Source organism: Pongo pygmaeus, chromosome 21 (genome assembly GCF_028885625.2).
Source record: "Pongo pygmaeus isolate AG05252 chromosome 21, NHGRI_mPonPyg2-v2.0_pri, whole genome shotgun sequence".
In the NCBI taxonomy this organism is placed as follows: domain Eukaryota; kingdom Metazoa; phylum Chordata; class Mammalia; order Primates; family Hominidae; genus Pongo; species Pongo pygmaeus.
In genome coordinates, this window is record NC_072394.2 from 565,378 (window position 1) to 588,822 (window position 23,445).

At 44.0% G+C, this 23,445-nt stretch overlaps 1 protein-coding gene across 4 annotated transcripts in view; it reads right to left on the minus strand.

The window, feature by feature from the left end:
• Nucleotides 1-1,813: 1,813 nt before the first annotated feature.
• FERMT1 (FERM domain containing kindlin 1) overlaps nucleotides 1,814-23,445 on the minus strand; it is a 48,147-nt gene continuing 26,515 nt past the window's right edge. For all 4 annotated transcript variants that reach the window (XM_054468184.2, XM_054468183.2, XM_063658983.1 and 1 more), the window contains 7 exons: nucleotides 21,575-21,624; nucleotides 15,948-16,072; nucleotides 14,757-14,863; nucleotides 12,028-12,249; nucleotides 11,003-11,127; nucleotides 6,417-6,558; nucleotides 1,814-4,333 (listed from right to left, as the gene is read on the minus strand). In XM_054468184.2, the coding sequence (XP_054324159.1) occupies nucleotides 4,160-4,333; nucleotides 6,417-6,558; nucleotides 11,003-11,127; nucleotides 12,028-12,249; nucleotides 14,757-14,863; nucleotides 15,948-16,072; nucleotides 21,575-21,624 (945 nt within the window). In that variant the 3' untranslated portion in view covers nucleotides 1,814-4,159. The remainder of the gene's footprint in view (nucleotides 4,334-6,416; nucleotides 6,559-11,002; nucleotides 11,128-12,027; nucleotides 12,250-14,756; nucleotides 14,864-15,947; nucleotides 16,073-21,574; nucleotides 21,625-23,445) is intronic.

Consider the following 23,445-nt stretch of genomic DNA (forward strand, 5'->3'; position numbering starts at 1 on the left):
GTGAGGTTCAAGGAATTGGAAAAACTTCGACGCAAGTGAGGGCCAAGGGCTTCACTTTTTCAGCTTTTCAGATTTTCCAGCTATGACTTCCTGGACTCAAGAGTCCTTGGCTGTAGGGTGCATGAGAAGGAAAGATGGGTAAAATAACAAAGAGGAATGCTCCCCTTCTTTCCCCTACCACTGAGAGATTCTGGGGTGACAGGGTGGAAAGGGAGGAGGCAGGAAAGTCACGCTGTGTGAGAGAATAATTAAAATGAATATAGAGATACTAAATGTAGAAGCCAATTTTTTTTTTTTTTTTGAGACAGGGTCACTGAGGCTGGAGTGTGACGTCATGATCATAGCTCACTGCCACCTTGAACTCCTGGGGCTCAAGGGATCCTCTCATCTCAGCTTCCCAAGTAGCTGGGACTACAGGCATGTGCCACCACGCCCAGCTAATTTTTAAAAATCTTTGTAGAGATGGGGTCTTGCTATGTTGCCCAAGCTGGTCTTGAACTCCTGGTCTCGGGTGAGCCTCCTGCCTTGGCCTCCCAAAGTGCTGGGATTACAAGGTGAGCCACTATGGCCAGCCCCAAAAAAGAAATCTTAGAAGTTAAAAAAAAATTTTTAAGTGATTTTAGAAGACAGATATTACAAAATATCTTGACTTCTTGTATTAAATGAGTTTTCCAATTAAAGCTTCCTCATTTCCTTACTTTTCTGACCGTGGGACTAAAAATGAAACTTTCCCAAAATTAAGCATGGTGGCTCACCCCTGTAATCCCAGCATTTTGGGAGGCCAAGGCCGGAGGATCACCTGAGGTCAGGAGTTCAAGACTAGCTGACCAACATGGAGAAACCTTGTCTCTACTAAAAAAAATAGAAAATTAGCCAGGCGTGGTGGTGCATGCCTGTAGTCCCAGCTACTCGGGAGGCTGAGGCAGGAGAATCGCTTGAACCTGTGAGGTGGAGGTTGTGGTTAGCTGAGATCATGCCATTGTTCTCCAGCCTGGGCAACAAGAGCGAAACTCCATCTCAAAAAACAAAAACAAAAATCAAAACAAAGAAGAAAAAAACAACACTCTAAGCACCTCATTTCTCTGGCTCCCAGACCTTTTTGGTCCAGCCTCTCCTCCCACAACTAACTGCTCTTAATGCCCCTGGTTCTCTCTTACTGGTGTGAGCCTGAGCTCAGGAACCCCTGCTCTGGAGCTGGGGTAAGGGGCATTTCAAGGCTGAGCAAGGCTGGGGAAGGAAGGGTGGGGTTTGCTGGGTTAAGCTTAGTGGCTTCTGGAGTCAAGACAAACACTGCTCATTGGCAGTGTGACCCTGGGCAAGTTCACCTTCTGAGCCTTTCTCCTTTGTGGAGGAAGCCATTTCTACCCTCTATGGGCTGACGTGAGAATTGCACAAAGGGATATCTATAAACTGCATGTCACTAAAGCAAAGTGCCCTCAACACTCAGCCATCAGAATCAGAGGCTTCTGCTGTTCTATTGCCGCTGGGGATCTTTGCTTGCTGGTGGGTGTGTGTGTGTGTGTGTGTGTGTGTTTTAATATAGAACTGGAAAGAGACAAAAGAGCTCACGATAAGGCAGGATATGCCAGGAAATCTGTGACCAAGTCAGTGAGAAAGGAGTTGAAACCAGTGGGTAAGTGAGGTTTCTAAGGGGCTCTCTGAGGACCCCTGGAATCTGCCACTCCCCACACCATGGGAGGGAATGACCTGGAATCTTGGCGCTGTGAGGAGAGACACATGTTAGACCTCAGAGTTGCAGTCCCTTTTAATAATAGAGGAAACAGTCACCTTTTTGGAGACAGTAGGTTGGAGAGGACACAACAGGACCGTACTCAAATTCATATAAATCTTTTACTTAAAAGCCATATAAAAGAATAAAAAATGCAGATTTCTGAATCAACTGTAGATAAGGAAGCAAATGATGTTGAAAGATGCCCATTAATTTAAAATTTCATCATAGGAAGTTGGGTGACCTTTTGCACTCAATATTAAAAAAAAAACATCAAGTTGCTCTTTGGAACAGTAGCATTTAGGGTTTTTTTTTTTTTTGGTCACACTTGTTTATTTCTTTGGGATGTTGCTGTGTGTCACGGAAGAAATGCTCCCCTGAAAACTGTAACCAAACAAAGTTTGGTTAAAACCAGTTAGTTCCTTTGTTTTCATGGAAATGTCAGACAACTATGAAAAGCTAAGGAAGCATGTTGAACTGAAGGTCTGGCTTTGGTAAATTAGGCAGAGATGTTCTCAGCAGCAAACAGGTAAAATATGACATCAAGAAGCATTATTTTAATGTAGGACCAGTTATAATCTTAAAGAACTGACTAGGTTCTAAAATAATAGAATTGAGAAATAGGACTGAGAAATGACCAACATCAAGTGTAATACAGTACACTTAGCACTTGTTTCTATAGAAAACATTTCAAATCAAGTTCTTTATGATGTGAACCAGATTTTCCAAATGCCTAAACCACTTCCGAGCTTTAAGCAAGGCCTCAGAAATTCAGCGGGTGCCTGGGAGGCTTCATTCACATTCACCTCTAAGGAGAGGCTAAAAGAGGAATTTCCAGATGGCAGCTACTGGCTCAGAACCAGGGGGGTCCCTTGCCAAGTCTGTCTCCATGTGGCTCCCGGAATTGCTGAGGTCTCACTTCTCAGAGGGCTTTGATGGAAAATAAAGCAACAGCTGACGCTCACGGGCCTCGGAACTCTGGCCAGGCTCCCTGAGGGGTGCATCCTAGGAGAACTGAAAAATGGGATTGGAGCTTTTGCTTATGCTTGCAGCCCAAGTTCTTTGTGTGGCAGAACATCTATGAAAAAATAATAAAATATTGTCTGATATTTCCTTTTATTTCTGGTATTGCTTTTGACCTTCTCAAAACCCACCCCTCCCACCTCTAACAAACCAAAATGGAAAATGACAATTCAGGCAGCTGTTAATTGGCTCACTCTCTCAAGGCGAGCACTGTCTCAAGGCAGTCTTAAGGCAGAGATGACACAGCAAAAAACAGAAGGGGAGAAAAAAGTCTATTATTGGCTTGTGATTTACAAAAGCCAAAGGCCTTTAGAGAAAAGGCCAGGAGTCATACCAACATAGATACCAAATCCAGGAGAACATAGACCAGCAGTAAGAGGGACGCTTCCCCACGACCCAGACCAGCCTAAAGCCCCTGTGGGGGCAGCCAGTGGGGAGCCGTCAGACCTTGGACATGGTGGTCTTTGAGAAAAGGTCTGCCCTTCTCTCCCTGACCAGTTGGGATAGAGACCTGACTGGAATCCTTGATGCCGGCAGGTGTTTCTACGGACAGAGAGGACTGTGCCTGTCTTCCGGAATCCCAACCCAGAGTAGAAGCAGTGGAGACATGGATCTGGGTTGAGAAATGGGTTTTCCTGTCCCCCTGTGTCACCCACGTCTTCACAAAGGACTTACAGGTGGCTGAGAGATCTGTAGGAATGGAATGGGGCTTGCAGGTGGCCCCAGAAATCTGAGGAGACCAATGACTAAGACCAGATGTGGGTCAGTGGTCATCTTGGCAGGTATCACTGTGGACAGATGACACTGAGGGCCACTCCTCTGACCTTGGGTCATCAACTGCTACCTGGTAGCCCCACCCCTCCCCTTTCTACCCCTAGACCTTGGCCTCCAGGGAAAAAGTGTGTGTAGGAACTCCCTCTGTCATTTTGAAAAGACAGGAGCTAAAAGCAGTTCCATGAAGGATAGGCGTTTCGTTTCATACCTGAGTTTGTGAAATAAGAGTTGTTCTTGCTACACGTGATTTTTACCTTTCTGTCTTCTCCATTGACTTAGTAATGAGAGATCAGCACAAGGATAACTTGCAGCCATACACCTGGCAGGTTCTGCAAGTCACAGAACTGTAACCACATGTTGGGCCTTAGAGCAATGTTAGGGTACCTCCTTTTCTCCTGCTCACCCATTTTATAGAAAAAACGAGAGGCTCCTTCCATGGCTGGTAGCACAGGGCAAAGTAAGGAAAGGGATATGCCAGCAGTGGGTTTGAATGAAGTGAGGGTCTGGGTGACCAACGGTGAATGTATGTTGTCTGTTAGTCCAGAATCTACATGCTGGGCAAGTTATGGATCCCTCTGGGGAGGGGCGCCTTTGGCTTGCCCTGTTGGTGTGAGCTGAGCACATGTGCTTGTTTCAATCCTGACCGCCGGTCAATTTGTGGAACAAGTCCTCGTCGAGTGTTTCATTCTGGTCCTTGGAACGGGTGGACAAGAAAATGTAGCCGCCAATGTACTCGTGCACAATCTTGCAATCTGCACTCAGGCAGGTGAAAGCAGTAAAGACGTTTTGGTCAAACTCGATGACCACCTGGAAGAGGAAGGCACAGAGAAGCTTAAACTCTGAAAAGGAATGATGAGATAGAAGTGCTTTGCTGGACTGGCCCCTGGAGCTGAGGGCTGCTGAGGTGGATGACAGATGGATATCCTTCTAAAACACACAGAAAACCATCACTTCCATTAAACACTTCCAGAAAACATCTTTGCTCTCTTTGCGCCCTCTGGTGGTGTCGACTTTGCTGCATGTCTGGTTAAAAAAACTCCCAACACATTTTCTGTCTATAGTTTAGATATAAGGATTTTGCCCAAGCACTCCCTGTCTCCCTGTGTTGAGGGGCAGGGTGCTTCGCAGGCACTTTATTTTTATTTTATTTTTTTTGAGATGGAGTCTCTCTTTGTCACCCAGGCTGGGGTACAGTGGCACGATCTCAGGCCACTGAAACCTCTGCCTCCCAGGTTCAAGCGATTCTCATGCCTCAGCCTCCCAAGTAGTTGGGATTACAGGTATGTGCTACCACACCTGGCTAATTTTTGTATTTTCAGTAGAGAAGGGGGTTTCACCATGTTGGCCAGGCTGGTCTTGAACGCCTGACCTCAAGTGATCCATGCCTCAGACTCCCAAAGTGTTGGGATTATAGACGTGAGCCAGTGCACCCAGCCTGCAGGCTCTTTAATGAATAAAAGTCTGCCTGAATTTTCCTACAGCCACTGCCCGGAACCCCTTCCTAGCTGAAAGTCATAAACTCTAAGCACTAGAAGAAAGACTTAGAGACTTTGCTGGTTCACAGCCTTGGCTGCCCATTGAAATCACTTGTGGACCTTTAAAAATTACTAATGGTTCGCTCCTCCTCCCAGAGATTCAGATTTAACTGGCCTTGGGTGTGGTCTAGGCAGTGGTGTTTTAAAGCTCCCCAGGTGATCCTAATATGCATCAAGGCTTTAGAGCTGCCGCCTTAGAGGTCATCTAATCTCTGAACTTGATTTTACAAATAAGCACCCAGATGATTATCAACACTGCTGAGAGGAAGTCAGGGTTCTTAACAAATGTGTGGGTCTCTTACCATCCCTCTACGTCAATGACTTTCTATTGGAAAATGAGAATGCCAAAGGAATGAGGGAAGGCTGAGTCTGTATCAGCAACATCGGAATGTTTTAATTAATTCAAGAATGAATGAAACAGGGTCTTGCTTTGTTACCCAGGCTGGAGTACAGTGGCACAATCATAGCTCACTGTAACCTCGAACCTCAACTGATCATCCCTGGCTGCGTAGCTAAAACTACAGGTGCACACCATCACACCTGGCTAGTTCAGCTTTTTTTTTTTTTTTTTTTTTTTTTTTTTAAATTTTCTGTAGAGACAGGTTCTCATTATGTTGCCCAGGCTGGTCTCGAACTCCCGGCCTCAAGTGATCCTCCCACCTCGGCCTCCCAAAGCACTGGGCAGAATGTTTTAAATTAGCGGCAGGATGCTAAGGTGCCTCTAACTTCATCTAGAATTTTCCATGATACAGGCTTGGCCTGAACTTAGCTCCTAGGATGGGAGATGATGGGAGGCTGTAACATAGGCTAAGGGTTTGAGGGCTCCTGGTTTTAAGAGGTGAAGCTTTTCTCAGTCATCACTATGGACCTCACTTGCTTCTTCAGCAGTTTTTCCCTTTTGGGCCTGGAATGCTCTCCAGGTGAGCGACTGAATCTTCGAGTCCTCAATCGGGTTTCTTGGCAGCCAGTCAGATGAGGCCTTTTTTGGATTTATTTTGCATAGCAGTTACATCTCCAGTAGTTTCTGGTAAGTAAGTATCAAGCTAAATCCTATATAATCCTATGCTGAGTCAATGAAAATTAATGAAACTGCTCAGCAATTTTAGAACCTGTCTATATTGAAAGTCTGCATGGAGACTAAGCCAACTTGCAGTGCTAATGCAAGAGCATTTGGCCTGAGCTTGTTAGGAAGCTGCCCAGAATTGCATATGATTATTTTAGCAGACAGTTACCACATGCTTGTGGTTTCTTAGCTCTAAATAGAAGAACACCTTTTAAAAATCAGAATAATCTGCAATTCTGAGGGAACACACATTTATAGGCTCAACACCGAAGAGCAAAAACTTTCACTTTACCTGCCGGGTTTCCCAGTTTACATTCCACTGTTTGATATTTGTGAATCTCCATGTTGTCACTGGAATCCCAGTGGCTGCATCAATTTTAATCAACCTGTTATATGAAACTCCCAGAATGTCATCTTTCTTGCTTCCTTTAAATCTGAAAAGAATCATAATATTAGTTGAGAAGCAACTGCTTCCTATAATACAATGTTCACTCACATATAACTTCTTAAAAATACTACCAGTATTTCTAAATCATTTCAGAGGAATGGACAATGAAGAATTAACTTTCTGCAGGGGGGCATTTTTATTGGGATATAGACAGCATGAAAAAAGAATGAAGGCTATCCTGCAGATGGTCTTTAAGTAAAACTGACATCAGAGAGAAGAAAAATAAGACGGAATCAAATAAATTTATTCAAAATGCTTACTGACTCTGTGTTGGGCACCCTTCTAGGCACGGGAGATATAGTAGTAAACTAAATGGATGGAAAATTTCTGACTGTGGGAGGGAGAAGATCATAAGTATGAGGTACATATGCCAGATAAGATGAAGGAAAATAAAGTTGGAAGGGCTACAGGGAATACTGGCAATGAGGTGGTTACAGTTTAAAACAGGGAGGTCAGTGAAAAGGTGATATTTGATCAAAAAATGGATATGCGTGCGGATGTGAGCCACGTGGATATCTGGGGAAAGAGTATTCCAGGCAGAGGGCACAGCCACTTAAAAAAATTTTTTTTTAACGTGCTTAAGGACTTGCCAGGAGGCCCACGTGGCTGACACAGTGAAGGAGGGGAGAGAAATGTGAGTTCAAGAGCAAAGGTCTTGTAGGCCACTGTAAGGATCTGGCTTTTACTCTGAGTGAGATAAGAAATCCTTCAGATTTTGTGTGTGTGTGTGTCTTGTAGAGACAGGGTCTTGTTAGGTTGCCCAGGCTAGTCTTGAACTCCCGAACTCAGGTAATCCTCCTGCCTTTGCCTCTCAAAGTGCTGGGATTACAGGCATGAGCCACCACACCTGTGCCAGATGGTTTTGAGCAGAGGCTTCACAAAATCTGATTTAGATTTTAAAAGGATCCCTGTGGCTGCTAAGTTGAAAACTTAGTGGGACTAGGGTAGAGGCAGGAACAACAAGCAGGATCACTCTGGACCGGCTCTGTGATGGTGGTGGAGGAGGAGGCGGAAGAAGTGGTCGGATTCTGTGTGTACTTTGAAGGTACAGTCACTAGGAGTTGCCTATGGGCAGGATGTTGGTGTAAGAGAAAGAGCAGAGTCAAGAGTGACTCCAAAGGATTTGGCCTGAACATCTAGGGGGAGGAGTTGCCTTCTACTGAGACGAAGAAGAATGTAGTGGGGAGCCAGTTTAGGGGGAAGATCTGGAACTTTGGACATGTTAAGATGAGATGCTCATTAGATATCCAAGGATCACTGGATTTATGAATCTCCAGTTCAAGAGACAGTTCTGGGCTCAAGATATACATTTCAAAGTAATTGGCATATAAATGAAGTCAAAAGAATGGCTGAACCCAAGAGGGTGAGTAGAGATTGAGAAGAGGAATGTTTTAAGAACTGAGGCCTGGCTGGGTGCAGTGGTTCACATCTGAAATCCCAGCACTCTGGGAGGCCGAGGCAAGAGGATTACTTGAAGCCAAGAGATTGAGAGCAGCCTGGGTAACACAGTGAGATCCCATCTCCTAAAAGAAAGTTAGCTAGGTGTGGTGGCTCACAGGTCACAGCTACTTGGGAGGCTGGGGTGAGAGGATCACAGGAGCCCAGGAGTTTGAGGTTACAGTGAGCCATGATTGTGCCACTGTGACAGAGTGAGATCCTGCCTCTAATTAAAAAAAAAAAAAACCAAAAAACTGTGGACTGTGCACTCCGGTATTATAAGAGATTGGAAAGATAAGAAAGAACCAGCCAAGGAGACCAAAAGAACTGGTCAGTGAGGGAGGAGAAAAGCCAGGAAAGTCAGCTGTGTTGGAAGGCAAGTGATGCAAGTTGGCAAAGGGTAAGGGGTGACTCACTGTGTCAAATGCTGCGGAGAGGGTAGCTGGTGCAAGGACTGAGAGTCGACCAATGGACTCAGCAATGTGAAGGTCATGGGTGGCCAAGAGGTGACCTTGATGACAGAAAGTAGCAGGGGCAGTGGGGTAGGGAGGGAGAGAAAACCTAACTGGAGTGGTTTCAAGAGAGAATGGAAGCAAGGAATTGGAGGTAGTAGGTACGTACAACACATTCAAAAAGTTTTACTGCAAAGTAGGGCAGAGAATGGGGAGAGCAGCTGGAGGGGGATGCAAGAAGGGGAAACTGATGTGAAAATTGATGTTGCAGGAGACAGAAAAGCATAATTTTAAAAGAATTCCTAGCTGAATATGCCACTTTTCACATCATTCTTATCTTCTGCATGTCACCCTTGGTTAAAATTTACTCCACTTTTCTGGAATGTTTTCCACATTATTCCTTCATTTCACCACCTTAATGCTTAATATCACAAGTTAACCCACTTACTCCACCCGCTTCTCTCTAACCTATGGGAATTCTCTGGGCTGCTCTCCATCATCCAGGGATCGGTGAAGCAAAGACCTAGGTTTCTCGGGTGTGGGCAGACCCCGATTCTGCCAGCCATCCTACACACAGCATGGCTGCTCCAGGCTTTGACTCTGACTGGCCTTGGAAAAAGCAGATCTTTGCTACACCTGGGCCGGCTGCTGCAAAGCCTCACCTCCATAAACAGGTGTTAGAGATAGAGGGAGGTGAAGGGGGAAATAGCTGGTAAAGGAGGAGTTGTCACCGGAAACTTGTTCAGGCCCACACCACGCTTCAGCACGTATCAGGCACTTTGCTTGCAGGCTGCACTGGACTATCTCAACACAGTAGGTTTGGAGTGCCCACTAAACACATGGAGAAGCTGCGGCTTGGGGAGGGCAACAAAAACGCCCGGGTCACAGAGCTAGCAGAGGCAGAGGTGGGACTGAAAGCTGGGCCTGGTCAGTTCAAGTATTTATGTGGTTTTCACTATGCGGGGTTGACTTTAGGGTTACAGGTAAGTGTGTGTGTGTCTGCACATGGACACGTATGCACACACATAGTGGGTATCCAGTACAACTCCGCCCTTCCTCACTCCTTTGTTGGGGTAAGTAAAGCAGAAGGAGTTACTTGTTTGGGACAAGTGTTGGGGACTGATGATGTTCAATGAGATATTTCAGTGAATAGGAAAGTCTGTTTTTTCTGTTGTTTTGCTTTTGTTTTAGATACAGTCTCACTGTGTCACCTAGGCTGGAGGGCAGTGGCGCGATCTCAGCTCGCTGCAACCTCCACCTCCCAGATTCAAGTAATTCTAGTGCCTCAGCCTCCTGAGTAGCTGGGACTACAGCTGCACACCACCACGCCCAGCTAATTTTTTTTGTATTTTTAGTAGAGATGGGGTTTCGCTACGTTGCCCGGGGTGGTCTTGAACTCTTGAGCTCAGGCAATCTGTCCACTTTGGCCTCCCAAAGTGCTAGGATTACAGGTGTGAGCCACCGCGCCCAGCTGGAAAGTCTTAATAGCCTCCCCTGTTAGAAATAATGGAGAAATGGATCTTTGGAAAGGGCCAAGAAAACAAAAACTGTCAATGCTTAAAAATACAAACCAATTTTCCCACCCCCAAATTATAAGATGAGAAAGTAACAGTACTTGCTGTACTGCAGGATTGGGTGTAGATTTTGCTTAAGCATCAGTCTCCTTTAATGAACTGAAGAATGTAATTTGATTTACAAGCATGCTTGTGGATATGTTTTGGGAAACCATCCATTGTATACAGTGGGGCAGAGCCATAGTGCTAGGCGGGGATAACAAATGAGGACACAAGGCTTTATGCCAAGTGTGCCCTGGACTAGGGGGTGAACTTGGACAAGTCACTTAAGCTGTCTTTCTGGGGGCAATAGATGGGCCTCCTGTGCATCCTTCAGATCCAGAAATCTTCAGAGACCAGTGAGAACAGGGTTGCTACCTGATAAAGCTGGGTAGAAATAAAACAGAGCTTGCTGGGACCTCTCTAAAAACCTAAAAATTCTGCAAAGCCACACCATGAGACAGTATGAGACACACAAAGGAGGAAGCTGACATGAAAGAAAGTCGTAGCCAGGTGTGGTGGCTCATGCCTGTAAACTCAGCACTTTGGGAGGCTGAGGTGGGAGGATTGCTTGAGATCAGGAGTTCGAGACCAGCCTGGGCGGCAAAGTGAGACACCTCGCCCCCAACCCTCCCCGCACCTGATCTCTTAAAAAAAAACACACACACACACACAAAAAGAAAAGAAGTTACAGATTTCATAAAATCAATATGTGATGTTTACCCTCTGGTTTTGGAAATGTAGTTATCCTAAAAAAAACCCTCCTTTTAAAATTTCCTTTCCCGTATTTAGCTGAGTTTCAGGGGTGTCGGAACTTAGAAGGTATGGAAAATGTTTATGAGCAGCCCAAAGTGTCAGGGCTATTTATAAAAGGGCAATATTCTCAAAAACCATTCCATATTCTATGCTAAATGAGAAAACTGGGGCTCTCCAAAAGCCACTTAAAATTGAATGGAAAGTGTGAGAAACAAGTGAACGTTGTAATCACCTGACAAGGTAGTAGGTGAGGCCGAACTCAGGCAGTGACTGCCATGCCTGGATGAACCGCAGCTTGGCTTCGACCAGGGGCATCTGGGCCACGTTCTGGTGCGCCTCCAGGATCCGGGCGGCCAGCTGAACAGAAACAGACATCAACCTCTCCTCACATGCACCGGCTGCTCTGTGATCACCCTGTTAGCTCCAGATCCCCGTAAGAACAATATACTCAAGGCCCGACTGCAGCTCTACAAAGACAATCCATTTTCATCCATTCATTCTCTCTCTTTTTCTACAAGATACAACAATCACTGGAAGAAGCAGGAAAAGGGTCACCCAACACATAAACTTCTAAACTTGGTGCAGTTGGAGAGCTCTGGGGTCCCTCTTTCTGAGGTCCATGGAGTGTCCACAGACAATGGTTCTACATGAATCAGCTCATCTGTGCAACTTTTAACCTTCTCCTATAGAAGCATAATTTTAATTATTAATTTGTGAGAACTAAACAATTAAGTTCAATCTGGGAATACCTACATGTTTAGTCAGCAGTACAGTCACCTCTAACAAAATTAACAATAATTTCATAACATCATCTAATATTCAGGACGTAGTTAAATTTCACCATCAACTGATTTTTTCATGATGATACTCTTAATCAGATGGAATTACTCCTTTTTTTTTTTTGAGACAGAGTCTTTCTTTGTCGCCCTGGCTAGAGTGCAGTGGTGCAATCTCAGCTCACTGCAGCCTCTACCTCCCGGGCTCGAGCAATTCTCCTGCCTTAGCCTCCCAAGTAGCTGGGATTACAGGTGTGCACCACCACGTCTGACTAATTTTGTATTTTTAGTATAGAAGGGATTTTACCATGTTGGCCAGGCTGGTCTCGAACTCCTGACTTCAAGTGATCCACCCACCTTGGCCTCCCAAAGTTCTGGGATTACAGGTGTGAGCCACCATGCCCAGCCGGAAATCCTCCTTTTATTTTTGTTTGCGTAAAGAATTTACTGTAAACAATTGCCCTAAGAAGATTAACAGTACCTGTTTGGATTTGTGTTTTTTTGCACACCGTGGTGACACAAAACATTCTGGGTTCATATCCATGTTTTCAGGACTGGAAGCCACCTGAGATGCAGAGTTCCTGTTTTTCATCCTCAGAAATGAAAGGATGTTGAGGACCTCTGGCTGGTAGGAGCTGTCTGCCATGGTTTTGCCCTTCGATGCCAACATGCAGGCAGCCATCCATTGGGCGTATTGATTCTCCTGCAGCAAACAGAAGGTTGAGAAGCAAGCTCAAGTGCAAAGCCCTGTGCTGCACACAGAGAGGGACTTGGGCTTTCTTCCCCGTTACAGTGCAAAACCATCACCTTCCATGCAAGATGTGAAGTGGCACACGTTTTGAGTGGCTGCTCATCAGCTAATGTAACAACTGACAGTAGTTTTTGAGTCCTGTGTTGAGTTTCTAGATGCTGGGAGGCTAGAGGATAGGAATGTCAACTTTGATAAATTGCATGCAGGGAATTTTGCATTTAAAGATGATCCAAGGGCCGGGTGCGGTGGCTCATGCCTGTAATCCTCAACTTTGGGAGGTTGAGGCGGGTGGATCACCTGAGGTCAGGAGTTCGAGACCAGTCTGGCCAACATGGTGAAACCCTGTGTCTATTAAAAATACAAAAATTAGCTGTGCGTAGTGGCAGATGCCTGCTACTCGGGAGGCTGAAGCAGGAGATCTCTTGAACTCAGGGGATGGAGGTTGCAGTGAGCCAAGATTGCACCAACACACTCGAGCCCGGGCAACAGAAAATACTTTGTCAAAAAAAAAAAAAAAAAAACAACCAGGTGTGGTGGCTCACACTTGTAATTCCAGCACTTTGGGAGGCCGAGGTGGGTGGATGACGAGGTCAGGAGATCAAGACCATCCTGGCTAACATGGTGAAACCCCATCTCTACCAAAAAATACAAAAAAATTAGCCAGGCGTGGTGGCAGGCACTTGTAGTCCCAGCTACTTGGGAGGCTGAGGCAGGAGAATCACTTGAACCTGAGAGGTGGAGGTTACAGTGAGTCGAGATTGCACCACTGCACTCCAGCCTGGTGACAGAGCGAGACTCCATCTCAAAAAAAAAAAAAAAAAAAAAAAAAAGATCCAAGGACACAAAGAAGTGCCATGGGGGCACAGATAGGTGGTGAAACCGTAAGCTGTCAGAGAGCTTTCCTTGATATCTATTTCTGTTTTCATATCACATCTGGTCTCTATGACAAAAGAAAATGATGAAAAAAATTAGCTGATTTCCTATATTATTTGTACCCTAGTCTATCCTTGGTAAAGACTCTAACTCTAAGGTAGCAATCATGGCCATTATGGGATCTTAACAAGTCAGTGGTGGGTTCTATTGCTGTTTAATGTCTGTGTTTTATTTCTGACTTCAGGGAGTGAACAGGGGTGGTCCTCAGAAGTGCAAGGGATGCAGTTAAAGAGGGGCATTCTTCAGTGCAACAGTGGGTGAGGAACGTTGAATTACTGGCCTCAATCTTCACTGTCCTTGATAAGGTTTGGCTCTGTGTCCCCACCCAAATCTCATGTTGAATTGTAATTCCCAGTGCTGGCGGAGGGACTTGGTGGGAAGTCATTGGATCATGGGGGCAGATACACCTCTTGCTGTTCTTGTGATATTGAGTGAGTTCTCATGAGATCTGACGGTTTAAAAGTGTATGGCACTTCCCCCTTCACTCTCTCCCTCTCCTGTCACAATGTGAAGATATGCTTGCTTCCCCTTCACCTTCCGCTAAGATTGTAAGTTTCCTGAGGCCTCCCCAGCCATGCCTCCTGTATAGCCTGTGGAACTAGGAGTCAATTAAACCTCTTTTCTCTCCCAGTCTCAGGTAGTTCTTTATAGCAATGTGAGAATGGACTAATACACCCCCCACCACTGCCATCCCACAACCTTCGCCATATAACTTTACTGTTCCTCTCACCAGGGACAGTGCAATTCCCATCCCTTGACTGCAGGCTCAGTCATGTCATCTGCTTTGGCCAATGGAATGTGGGTGGAAGTGACAGTGTGCCAACTTCATGCCTAAGCTTCAGGAGGTGCATGTGTTGTCACGTGCCCTCTCACACTTCTGCCCTCACCTAGAGGAGACCTTCCCTAGGCAGCCTGGGACGCAGAATAAATAAAATCAGCTCAACCAGAGGCACAGTCCCACCAAACCTGTGTCTCCAAACCCATATGACCAGCTGACACCATCCTGGATCATCCAATCCCCAGCCTACCTTCCAGCACATCTTTCAGAAAACAATGTTTATTGTTTTTATTTTTCTCGGGGAACAGAGTCTCGCTCTGTCACCCAGGCTGGAGTGCGGTGGTGCCATCTCGACTCACTGCAAATTCTGCATCCTGGATTCAAGTGATTCTCCTACCTCAGCCTCCCAAGTAGCTGGGATTACAGGGACCCGCGACCATGCCTGGCTAATTTTTGTATTTTTAGTAGGGATGGGGTTTCACCATGTTGGCCAGGCTGGTCTTGAACTCTTGACCTCAGGTTATCTGCCCGCCTTGGCCTCCCAAAGTGCTGGGATTACAGGCGTGAGCCACCGCATGGCAAATGTTTATTGTTGAATGTCATTGTGATTTTGTTACACTGTGATTGTTTGTTACAAAGCAATAGCTGAGTGACACAATAGTGCTCTAAATTTGTGAAAACATTTTTGGGTTTTGCTCTTAGGCTTAGTAGAGGTGAAGTGACTTAACATTTTTGGGGTTTTACTCACATGGTCACATCTCAAATACATTTCATTCATACCATCGGCAACAGGGATTAGTAACTTGATTCCAAATTTTCTCTCTGCTACATTTACATTGGGCACAACTTCGCAGCCTGAAGGACAAAGATCAGAGACAAAACTGAGTTCTGAGGCATCTGTTAGATAAACATCAGGTGTGTATCTGAAATAAAGACTTTGAATACAAGCCCCTCAGATTTGGTTTGGTTTTGAAAAATGGAGGAGCAAGCTGATAACATTAATTAATGCATAATTAGATACATCTTATGAACAATTAACATAGATAAAGAAAAATGCTTTTCTTTTACAGTTTTCTTAAATCAAAAAGTCAATTTAGTTCATTTACAGGTTAATGTTGGCTCTCCAAACTCATAGAAAAAATTGTGTATATGAACTTTAAAATAAATCAAAGCAGAAGGAATTCTCTGATTGCCACAATAATGTGAGTTGAGTGTACTGGTTAATTAAATATTTCAATTAATAGATGGTTATCAGGACGCTCACAGTGACCTTCAGAAATTAGAATAGGCATTAAAGTGACACTGAATTAAATATAACTTTCTAGAATACAGAAAGCTTTTCAGGATCTTACAGCACCTCAGGTGCTATACTCTTGGACATGAATTACCACCACATCATAAACTCTGGACACACTGAGAAAGATGGAACAGCAGAATGCAAATAACCATGTTTACTAGACCGCATTCAAGGCCCATGCTCTGAAGAGCAGCTGCAGCCAGGCTGTCATTTGGAAAACAGTGACATTTGTTCTGGTGGTTCCTCTAGAAGTAAGTAAACCATGCCTCATTGTGTAGAAACCCTGACTTTAATCTGCTCATCCCCCTTTTTTTTTTTTTTTTTGAGACAGAGTCTCACTCTATCACCCAGGCTGGAGTGCAGTGGCATGATCTCGGCTCACTGCAGCCTTCACCTCTTCAAGTGATCCTCCTGCCTCAGCCTCCCAAGTAGCTGGGACTACAGGCGTGTGCCACCACGCCTGGCTAATTTTGGTATTTTTAGTAGAGACGGGGTTTCACCATGTTGGCCAGGCTGGTCTTGAACTCCTGACCTCAGGTGATCTGCCCGCCTCAGCCTCCCAAAGTGCTGGGATTACAGGTTTGAGCCACCGCGTCTGCCCTGACTTATGATGAGCCACAGCAAGATATAGGGTACTCTTACCTCTAAGATTTAGTTTTTCTAGTGGTTCTCCTTGTTCAAGTTCCTTATTTTTAAAGTAGGCTATGGATGTGTCTTTAAACACAAACCAATATTGTTTGAAAGCTTTTAGTAGTAACTTCTTGGGCCTGCAAATTAAAAGATAGTGAATGTTTAAACCACCACCCAGAAATGTGGAACACACTGCGAATTTCAAGCAGATCAGATCAGACGTTTGTGTCAAACAAAACACACTTTGTTTTTTCAAAAATAATTCCAAATTGCTAATTTCTAAACACTGGAAATGAAATGCTGATAGGAGATGTAGATTTTAACACCAAGGCTCCACCTGGGGCCACACCTGGCTCTGCTACTGTCTACACGTGTGTCCTGGGAAAGATCCTGCACTTACCTGGGCTGCATGCACTGCCTCTGTGTGATGGGGACAGCCGTAGTCTGGGAACCCAGGGCTTTTGTGAGGACAGAATGAGTTCATCTACATGAAGAGCTTATCACAGCGTCTGACTCAACTGAAGTGCTAAACTGTGATGGTGTATGTGAGAAACCGACATGAATCTGGTGACATTTGGAATATTGGCATACTTTTTGCATTTGAAAAAGCTGTCGATATGGACAGCCCAAGCTTCAGGTTATCATACGTACAAGTCAGATATAAACATGAGCAGCATTTTCTGTAGTTTCCTCTTGACTCTTAAGAGAAACTATGGGAGAATTCTCAGTGAGCCATGGAAATCAGCGATATCTACAGCTAGTCAATATAGACTCTAATGTTATTAAAAACTATTTTGCAGGAAGGTATCCAACTGTGGTGTTGGTATCTGTTGGGGCCAGAAAACTACACAGTGGACTAGACAAGGTTGGTGGTGCCAATGGCAGGCCTAAAGGTTGGGTCATTCAAACTAGGAAACGTGAGAATGAGCTAGTGGGAGGACGGGGGTTGGAGATAGGCAGAGAAAAGAAATTATTAGTATGTGGTTCCATGGAAGAAACCTGGCCTTGGGGGCAGATCAGGGTATCTCATGCCAGAGGGGTGGACTTCTGCATCAAGAATGGGAGAAGAAAGGAACGTTGGTGTTCCTCTTGGAGAAGAGAGGAACCATTCATATGTAATTTGGGGCAATTTTTTTTAACATGTCAGTACTAGTCTTTCCTTAGCTAAACATATGTTATCCTTAACACAAAGATATGAAAGAAGGTGCACATTAAAAAAAAAAAGTGTATGTCGGGTGCAGTGCCATCATCTCAGCACTTTGGGAAGCGGAAGTGAGAGAACTACCTGAGGCCAGGAGTTTAGGACCAGCCTGGGCAACACAGCAAGATCACATCTCTACACAAAAAGAAAAATCAGCCAGAAGTGGTGGTGTGTCTATAGTTCCAGCTACGTGGGAGGATTGCTTAAGCCTGGGAGGTTGAGGCTGCAGTGAGCTATGATCACACTGGGTGACAGAGTGAGGACTTGTTTCTAAAAAATAAATAAAACTTAAAAACCCAACAAAACCCCCTCAGTGTATTACAGAAGAATATTACATTACAATTTATAAAATAAATTTGAAAAACATTATATGAAGTTAACATTTCCAGGATTAAGAAAAAACACTGTATTAAAATAGTATTTATTTGCTGGGTGTGGTGGCTTGTGTTTGTAATCCAGCACTTTGGGAGGCCGAGGAGGGCAGATCACTTGAGCTCAGGAGGTTGAGACCAGTCTGGCCAACATGGTGAAACCCTGGCTCTACTAAAAATACAAAAATTAGCTGGCTGTGGTGGCGTGCACCTGTAGTCCCAGCTACCTGGGAGGCTGAGGCACAAGGATTGCTTGAATCCGGGAGGCAGAGGCTGCAGTGAGCCTAGATCATGCCACTGCGCTCCAGCCTGGGTGACAGAACAAGACTTTGTCTCAAAAAAAAAAAACAAACAAAAAAAAAACACCAACCAAACAAAAAAAACTAGTATTTATCATGTTGAGAGCTGTAGGCTGGAGCGCAGTGGCACGATCTTGGCTCACTGCAGCCTCTGCCTCCTGGGTTCAAGCAGTCCTCATGCCTCAGCCTCCCAGGTAGCTGGGATTACAGGCACGTGCCACCACAGCTGGCTAATTTTTGTATTTTTAGTAGAGCTGGGGGTTTCATCATGTTGGCTAGACTGGTCTTGAACTCCTGAGAGCTCAAGTGATCCGCCCGCCTTGGCCCCAAAGTGCTGGGTTTACAGGCATGAGCCTCCATGCTTAGGCAGTTCTAAGGAACATATTGTTTAATACTCAGATTCTCCAAAATGAATAGTATTTTCAGAACAATAAAGACACCACCTTTAACCAAAAGATACAGGTAATAAGGTCTTGGTTTAATCTTCAGCATCTAAATATTTCTCTTTAGGATTAAGAATGAGGCCCTACTTCTGTTTTACCTGGACCTTAAGAATATCAAGAGATCTCAAGTTCCTCCTCCTATCTCCTGCCTGGAAGTTTGGTTCATCTTTCAGGATGCTTCTGACATATTAACAAAGCTAATCATTGCTGCTGTTCTATGCATCGAAGCCTGGGGCAGGGTAGGGGAAGGGGGAGTGGAGGCGATGCTGGGTGGTGAATGATGTGCATAAGAACGAGCGAGACAGGCTCTCTAGGCTCTCATTAGAATTTTTTTTTTTTTTTTTTTTGACAGGGTTTCACTCTGTTGCCCAGACTGGGTGGAGTGCAGTGGTGCAATCTCGGCTCACTGCAACCTCTGCTTCCCAGGCTCAAGCGATTCTCCTGCCTCAGCCTCCCCAGTAGCTGGGATTACAGGCATGTGCCACTACCACCTGGCTAATTTTTGTAGGTGGTTGTGGATATTCCCCTGTAGGTATTTTTGCAACTACATACATTAGGGCTTCATAGGTTTTGTCATCCCGGATCAGTTTCTATTTTATGTTTTCAGGATTCCCTTATTACATAAACACATAAGACATTTAAATTTGTATCTAGGCTGGGCATGGTGGCTCATGCCTGTAATCCCAGGACTTTGGGAGGCCAAGAAGGGCAGATCTTGAGTCCAGGAGTTTGAGACCAGCTTGGGCAACATGGTGAAACTGTCTCTACAAAAAATACAAAAATTAACCAGGCGTGGTGGCACATGCCTGTAGTCCCAGCTACTCAGAGGGTTGAGGTGGGAGGACCGCTGGAGCCTGTGAGGTCGAGCCTGCAGTGAGCTGTGATCACATCACTGCACTCCATCTTAGGTGACAGAACGAGACTTTGTCTCAAAAAAAAAAAAAAAATTATATCTACATCTGTGTGTGACACAGCCTTGGCTCTGATTTCTTAAGAGAGACTTTTCATTTCCACACAGAACCCCATGCAAGGATGAACTTCCTTACTGCTTTCTTTGGCTAATGGGTAGTTTTTCTATTTTTCATTCAACAGAAGGGCAGCCTTTGCACATTTCCACCTTTAGGCAGGCGCTTCAGTTCTCACTTCCTGCTTCACACAGGTCTGAAAGGTTCATCTTCTATCCCTACATGGGAATTAAAATCCTAGCCTCAAACCATGACAACCTGTCTCTATTCCCTAAATCCCTCTGTGTGGCTGATGCTGTGTTTGTAGAACTAGATTCCTGCCTCATTTCCTGTAAGTTGGCATTTCTGTTTCACTTCATGATTAATTCTGTATTTATAATTCTTTTACTTTATCTAGCATGAATATGTATTCATAGTAAGATAAGAGTTTGCATTAGAGCTGATACCCTGTTGCTAGAAACTGAAGTCCACTATTTACATAATAAATTTAATAGATTTTTTTTAAAAGAGCTTCACTGTAAAAGAAAAAACTTAAAAATCAAAAGATTAGTTCAATGCTCTCGTACTGATGAGGAAAGGAGGTCTAGGGAAATGAAGGGCCTATTAGAGGTCCCACCATACCAGGAATAGAGTTCCACTCTCAAATCTCTCTCCCCTCTTCCCTCCTACGAGCACTCTCTCCTTCCTTCATTTGTTTCTTCCTTCCATGAACTATATCATATATTCAATGCAACATCTTGAGACCTTAGATAGTATCCACTGGCCAAATATGAGGGCAATTTTGAGAGTATAAGTCACACCAAAAGCCTGTGACAGTTCAGGGTAGCATAAGTGATGTGGATTCAACTCCAGAATCACTTTCTTCATCAGAAACATCTAAAGGAAGGCTACAGTCACCATTTGGTTTGTGAAGGGCTTGATTTGCCCTCTACAGAGAATGTGGCAACTCATTTTTTTGTGGAACAATAATGAATACTTTATTAAGATGTATTGGTGGATTCAAATCGTTACTTTTTTCCTGTAGCTCTGACTATAACAATATGAGTGAAAAGTGGTTACAACCATTTATGCCAGGGAAATTAAATGAATGACCCTGACCGGGCGTGGTGGCTCACGCCTGTAATCCTAGCACTTTGGGAGGCCGAGGCAGGCGGATCACCTGAGGTCAGGAGTTCAAAACCACCCTGGCCAACATGGTGAAACCCTGTCTCTACAAAAATACAAAATTTAGCCAGGCGAGATGATAGGCACCTGTAATCCCAGCTACTCAGGAGGCTGAGGAGGGAGAATTGCTTCAACCCAGGAGGTGGAGGTTGCAGTGAGCTGAGATCATGCCATTGCACTCTAGCCTGGGTAACAGAGTGAGACTCTGTCTCAAAAAAAGAAGAAGAAAAAAAAAGAATGACTCTATTGTTTGTGACCACATCCTACAATCACAGTAAGAAACCCCCAAAACCAAACCTGTAGAAACTCAGTGACAAATATTGTTACCTTTGGACACTTGTTTGTCATTTATACCTGCTTCATTGTTCATTCTTTCTAATTCTTTCTTTGCATCATGTGTTATCAAAAGTGACTTGTGTTTCCTTTAAAGCCAACTGCCCAGTGAAGTGCCCGTTGGTTAAGAAAAGTCAACAAACCATAAAGTGAAATAAGGAACTGACGGGACTTCAAAGAGCCTTGTTTCTTTCATCCTAACATACCCTGGCACCATTGCAGAGGTGGCAGTCCATTATTTCCATGAAAAAAAACCCTCCTTCTCTGCCTTTTTAGCAGTTTCAGGTCAACCTGAGGTGATGGGGGAGTTTATCAGAAGTACTTAAACAGGTAGATAAACTAAGGTGACTACTCTCTGTAAGCCCAGGATCAAAGTTCTAGAGAGAAATGACTTTTAAATTATAAGAGAGCCTTCAAATGGTATCAGCATACTGAGCCTCCCAGATGGAACCTACTAGAAGCTCTAGTATGGCAGATGTGTTTATTATTGCTGACGTGAACCCAGCCATTCACTGAGGGTTCACGCTGCCATTCACTGAGCATGTACTATGAACCAGGTACCACGCTCAGTGCTTCATAGGCATTATTTCATCGAATCCTCCCAACAAGCCCAAGGGGAGGTATATTCCCATTGTATAGATTGGAAAATGGAGGCTCAGAGACATAATATATTGCTCAAGGTCACCTAGCTGGTGTGTGTGGTAGAGCTAGGACTCAACCCCCATTGTCTGTCTGATGGCAAAGCGCACATTTTACCTTTGAACCATGAACCTGCCTCAGGGATACACAATTTAAACTCCTGCACTCTTTATCTTCAAGACTTTGTTATGAGTAACTTCTTTTCCCCATGAAAGGTTACTTACCTAAATAATTTGAGATTATCTGCAAGTTTAGGGATATCAGTAATGTCCTCCTAAGAAAAAACAAATAATGTTTCAAAAGCAGGAACTTCATAAGTGATGCTGATACTCAACCTGCACTGTCTAATATGGCAGTCCCTTGCTATATGTGCCTATTTAAATTTGAATTAATTCAAATTAAATAAAATGAAAAACTCAGTTCTTCAGTTACACTCGCCACATTTCCGATAGTTAACTGGGTGTGGGGGTAAGGAGGGCTGGGAGGAGAATGGGGGCCCTATTGAGGTCCCCTAGGTGGCTGGCAAAGTTCTGTTTCTTGATTTCGGTGGTGACTTGGGTGACAATTGAATACCAATTTGTTAAGCTGTACATATGTGTATTTTTCACTTTTCTGTTTGTGTCATAGATTACAAAAATGAAAAACGAGAGATGAAAAAAATGAAAAAATGGATCAAGTACTCCCTACAACTATCATTCAAGTTAAAAATCTGAATTAGAAATGACTACTATATGCAAACAAAAGATTTTATAATTTTTATATTAGAGTGGGTAACTCCTGCTACACCTAGGTCACTGATTAAACTTTCAAAGTGAACCTCGTTCAAAGTTCATTCTGTAATGTAGGCTGGTGCCTGTTTTCAAACTGAAAAGCCTATTGTTAGCATCATGTAAAACTATTAAGGGAGGGAGGACATAACTTTTTATTTATTCAAAAAAGAACTACTTTCCTGTTGTATTTATTCAGTGGAGAAAGTAGACAACAGAGAACTCCAAGTTCATGGGGCCTATGTCTTCTATAAACACAGGGCCCTGCATCTTTACAGAATCTTCGTGTTTAGTTTGCATTAAGTATTTGCTCCTGAATGAGACCAGTTTCTTATTTTAGGACATTTAATGATAAGAGAACATACATTGAACGCAGAAGAATATAGTAACTAATTCTAATCCATGATTACGGCTTACATCCAATTATGGTGGACCCACCTCTCTGATTCAATGTGATTAATAATTATTCCCATGGCCGAAGTTAAACAAAAGCGTGGCACCTCATGAGTGAATTAAACAGGAGGAGCATTTCTGTTATAAAGCTGACATTCACCTTTCATGGATAAGGAGAAAGAGATGACAAAATAGTTTTCTTTGTTTTATTGGAGGGTTTTTGTTTATCTCCTGAAGTCAAAAGCATTCAGAAACTTTTTGCGATGTTCCAGAAAAAGCCACAACTTTGGTCAAGCTTGTCTAGTTGAAATGGATGACAAAGTAAATAGAAATAAGGTTTTTATCTATAAAGAATTTTCTTGGCCAGTCACAGTGGCTCATGCCTGTAATCTCAACACTTTGGGATGCTGAGGTGGGACAGTCACTTGAGCCCTGGAGTTAGAGACCAGCCTGGGGAATATGGCAAACCTTGTCTCTACAAAAAATACAAAAATTAGCCAGGCACGGTAGTGTGTGTCTGTAGTCCCAGCTACTCAGGAGGCTGAGATGGGAGGACTGCTTGAGCCCAGGAGGCTGAGGCTGCAGTGAGCCTTGATTGCACTACTGCACTTCAGCTTGTCTCAGAAAAAAGAAAAAAAGAAACAATTTTCTCTATTCTATTCTCACAGCTGCTCCATGTAATAGACAGGGTGTTTTCTAGACTTAAGTTTCTAGACTTAAGTTTAGGGACCAAGTCCACATTCCATGCTAGTGAAGTGGAGCCCTCAGCAGTGGCTCCTTCACACCATGCCAACTTATCTCTAGGAAGAAATATAACACAAAGTATTGTCATTAGTAGAAATGAAAATATAGTCCCTTACGGAGCTAACCTGTGAAAAGTTAGTTAGTTCACTAGGTTGAAGCTTGTTAGGCGAAGAGCATCTTTTTTTTTTTTT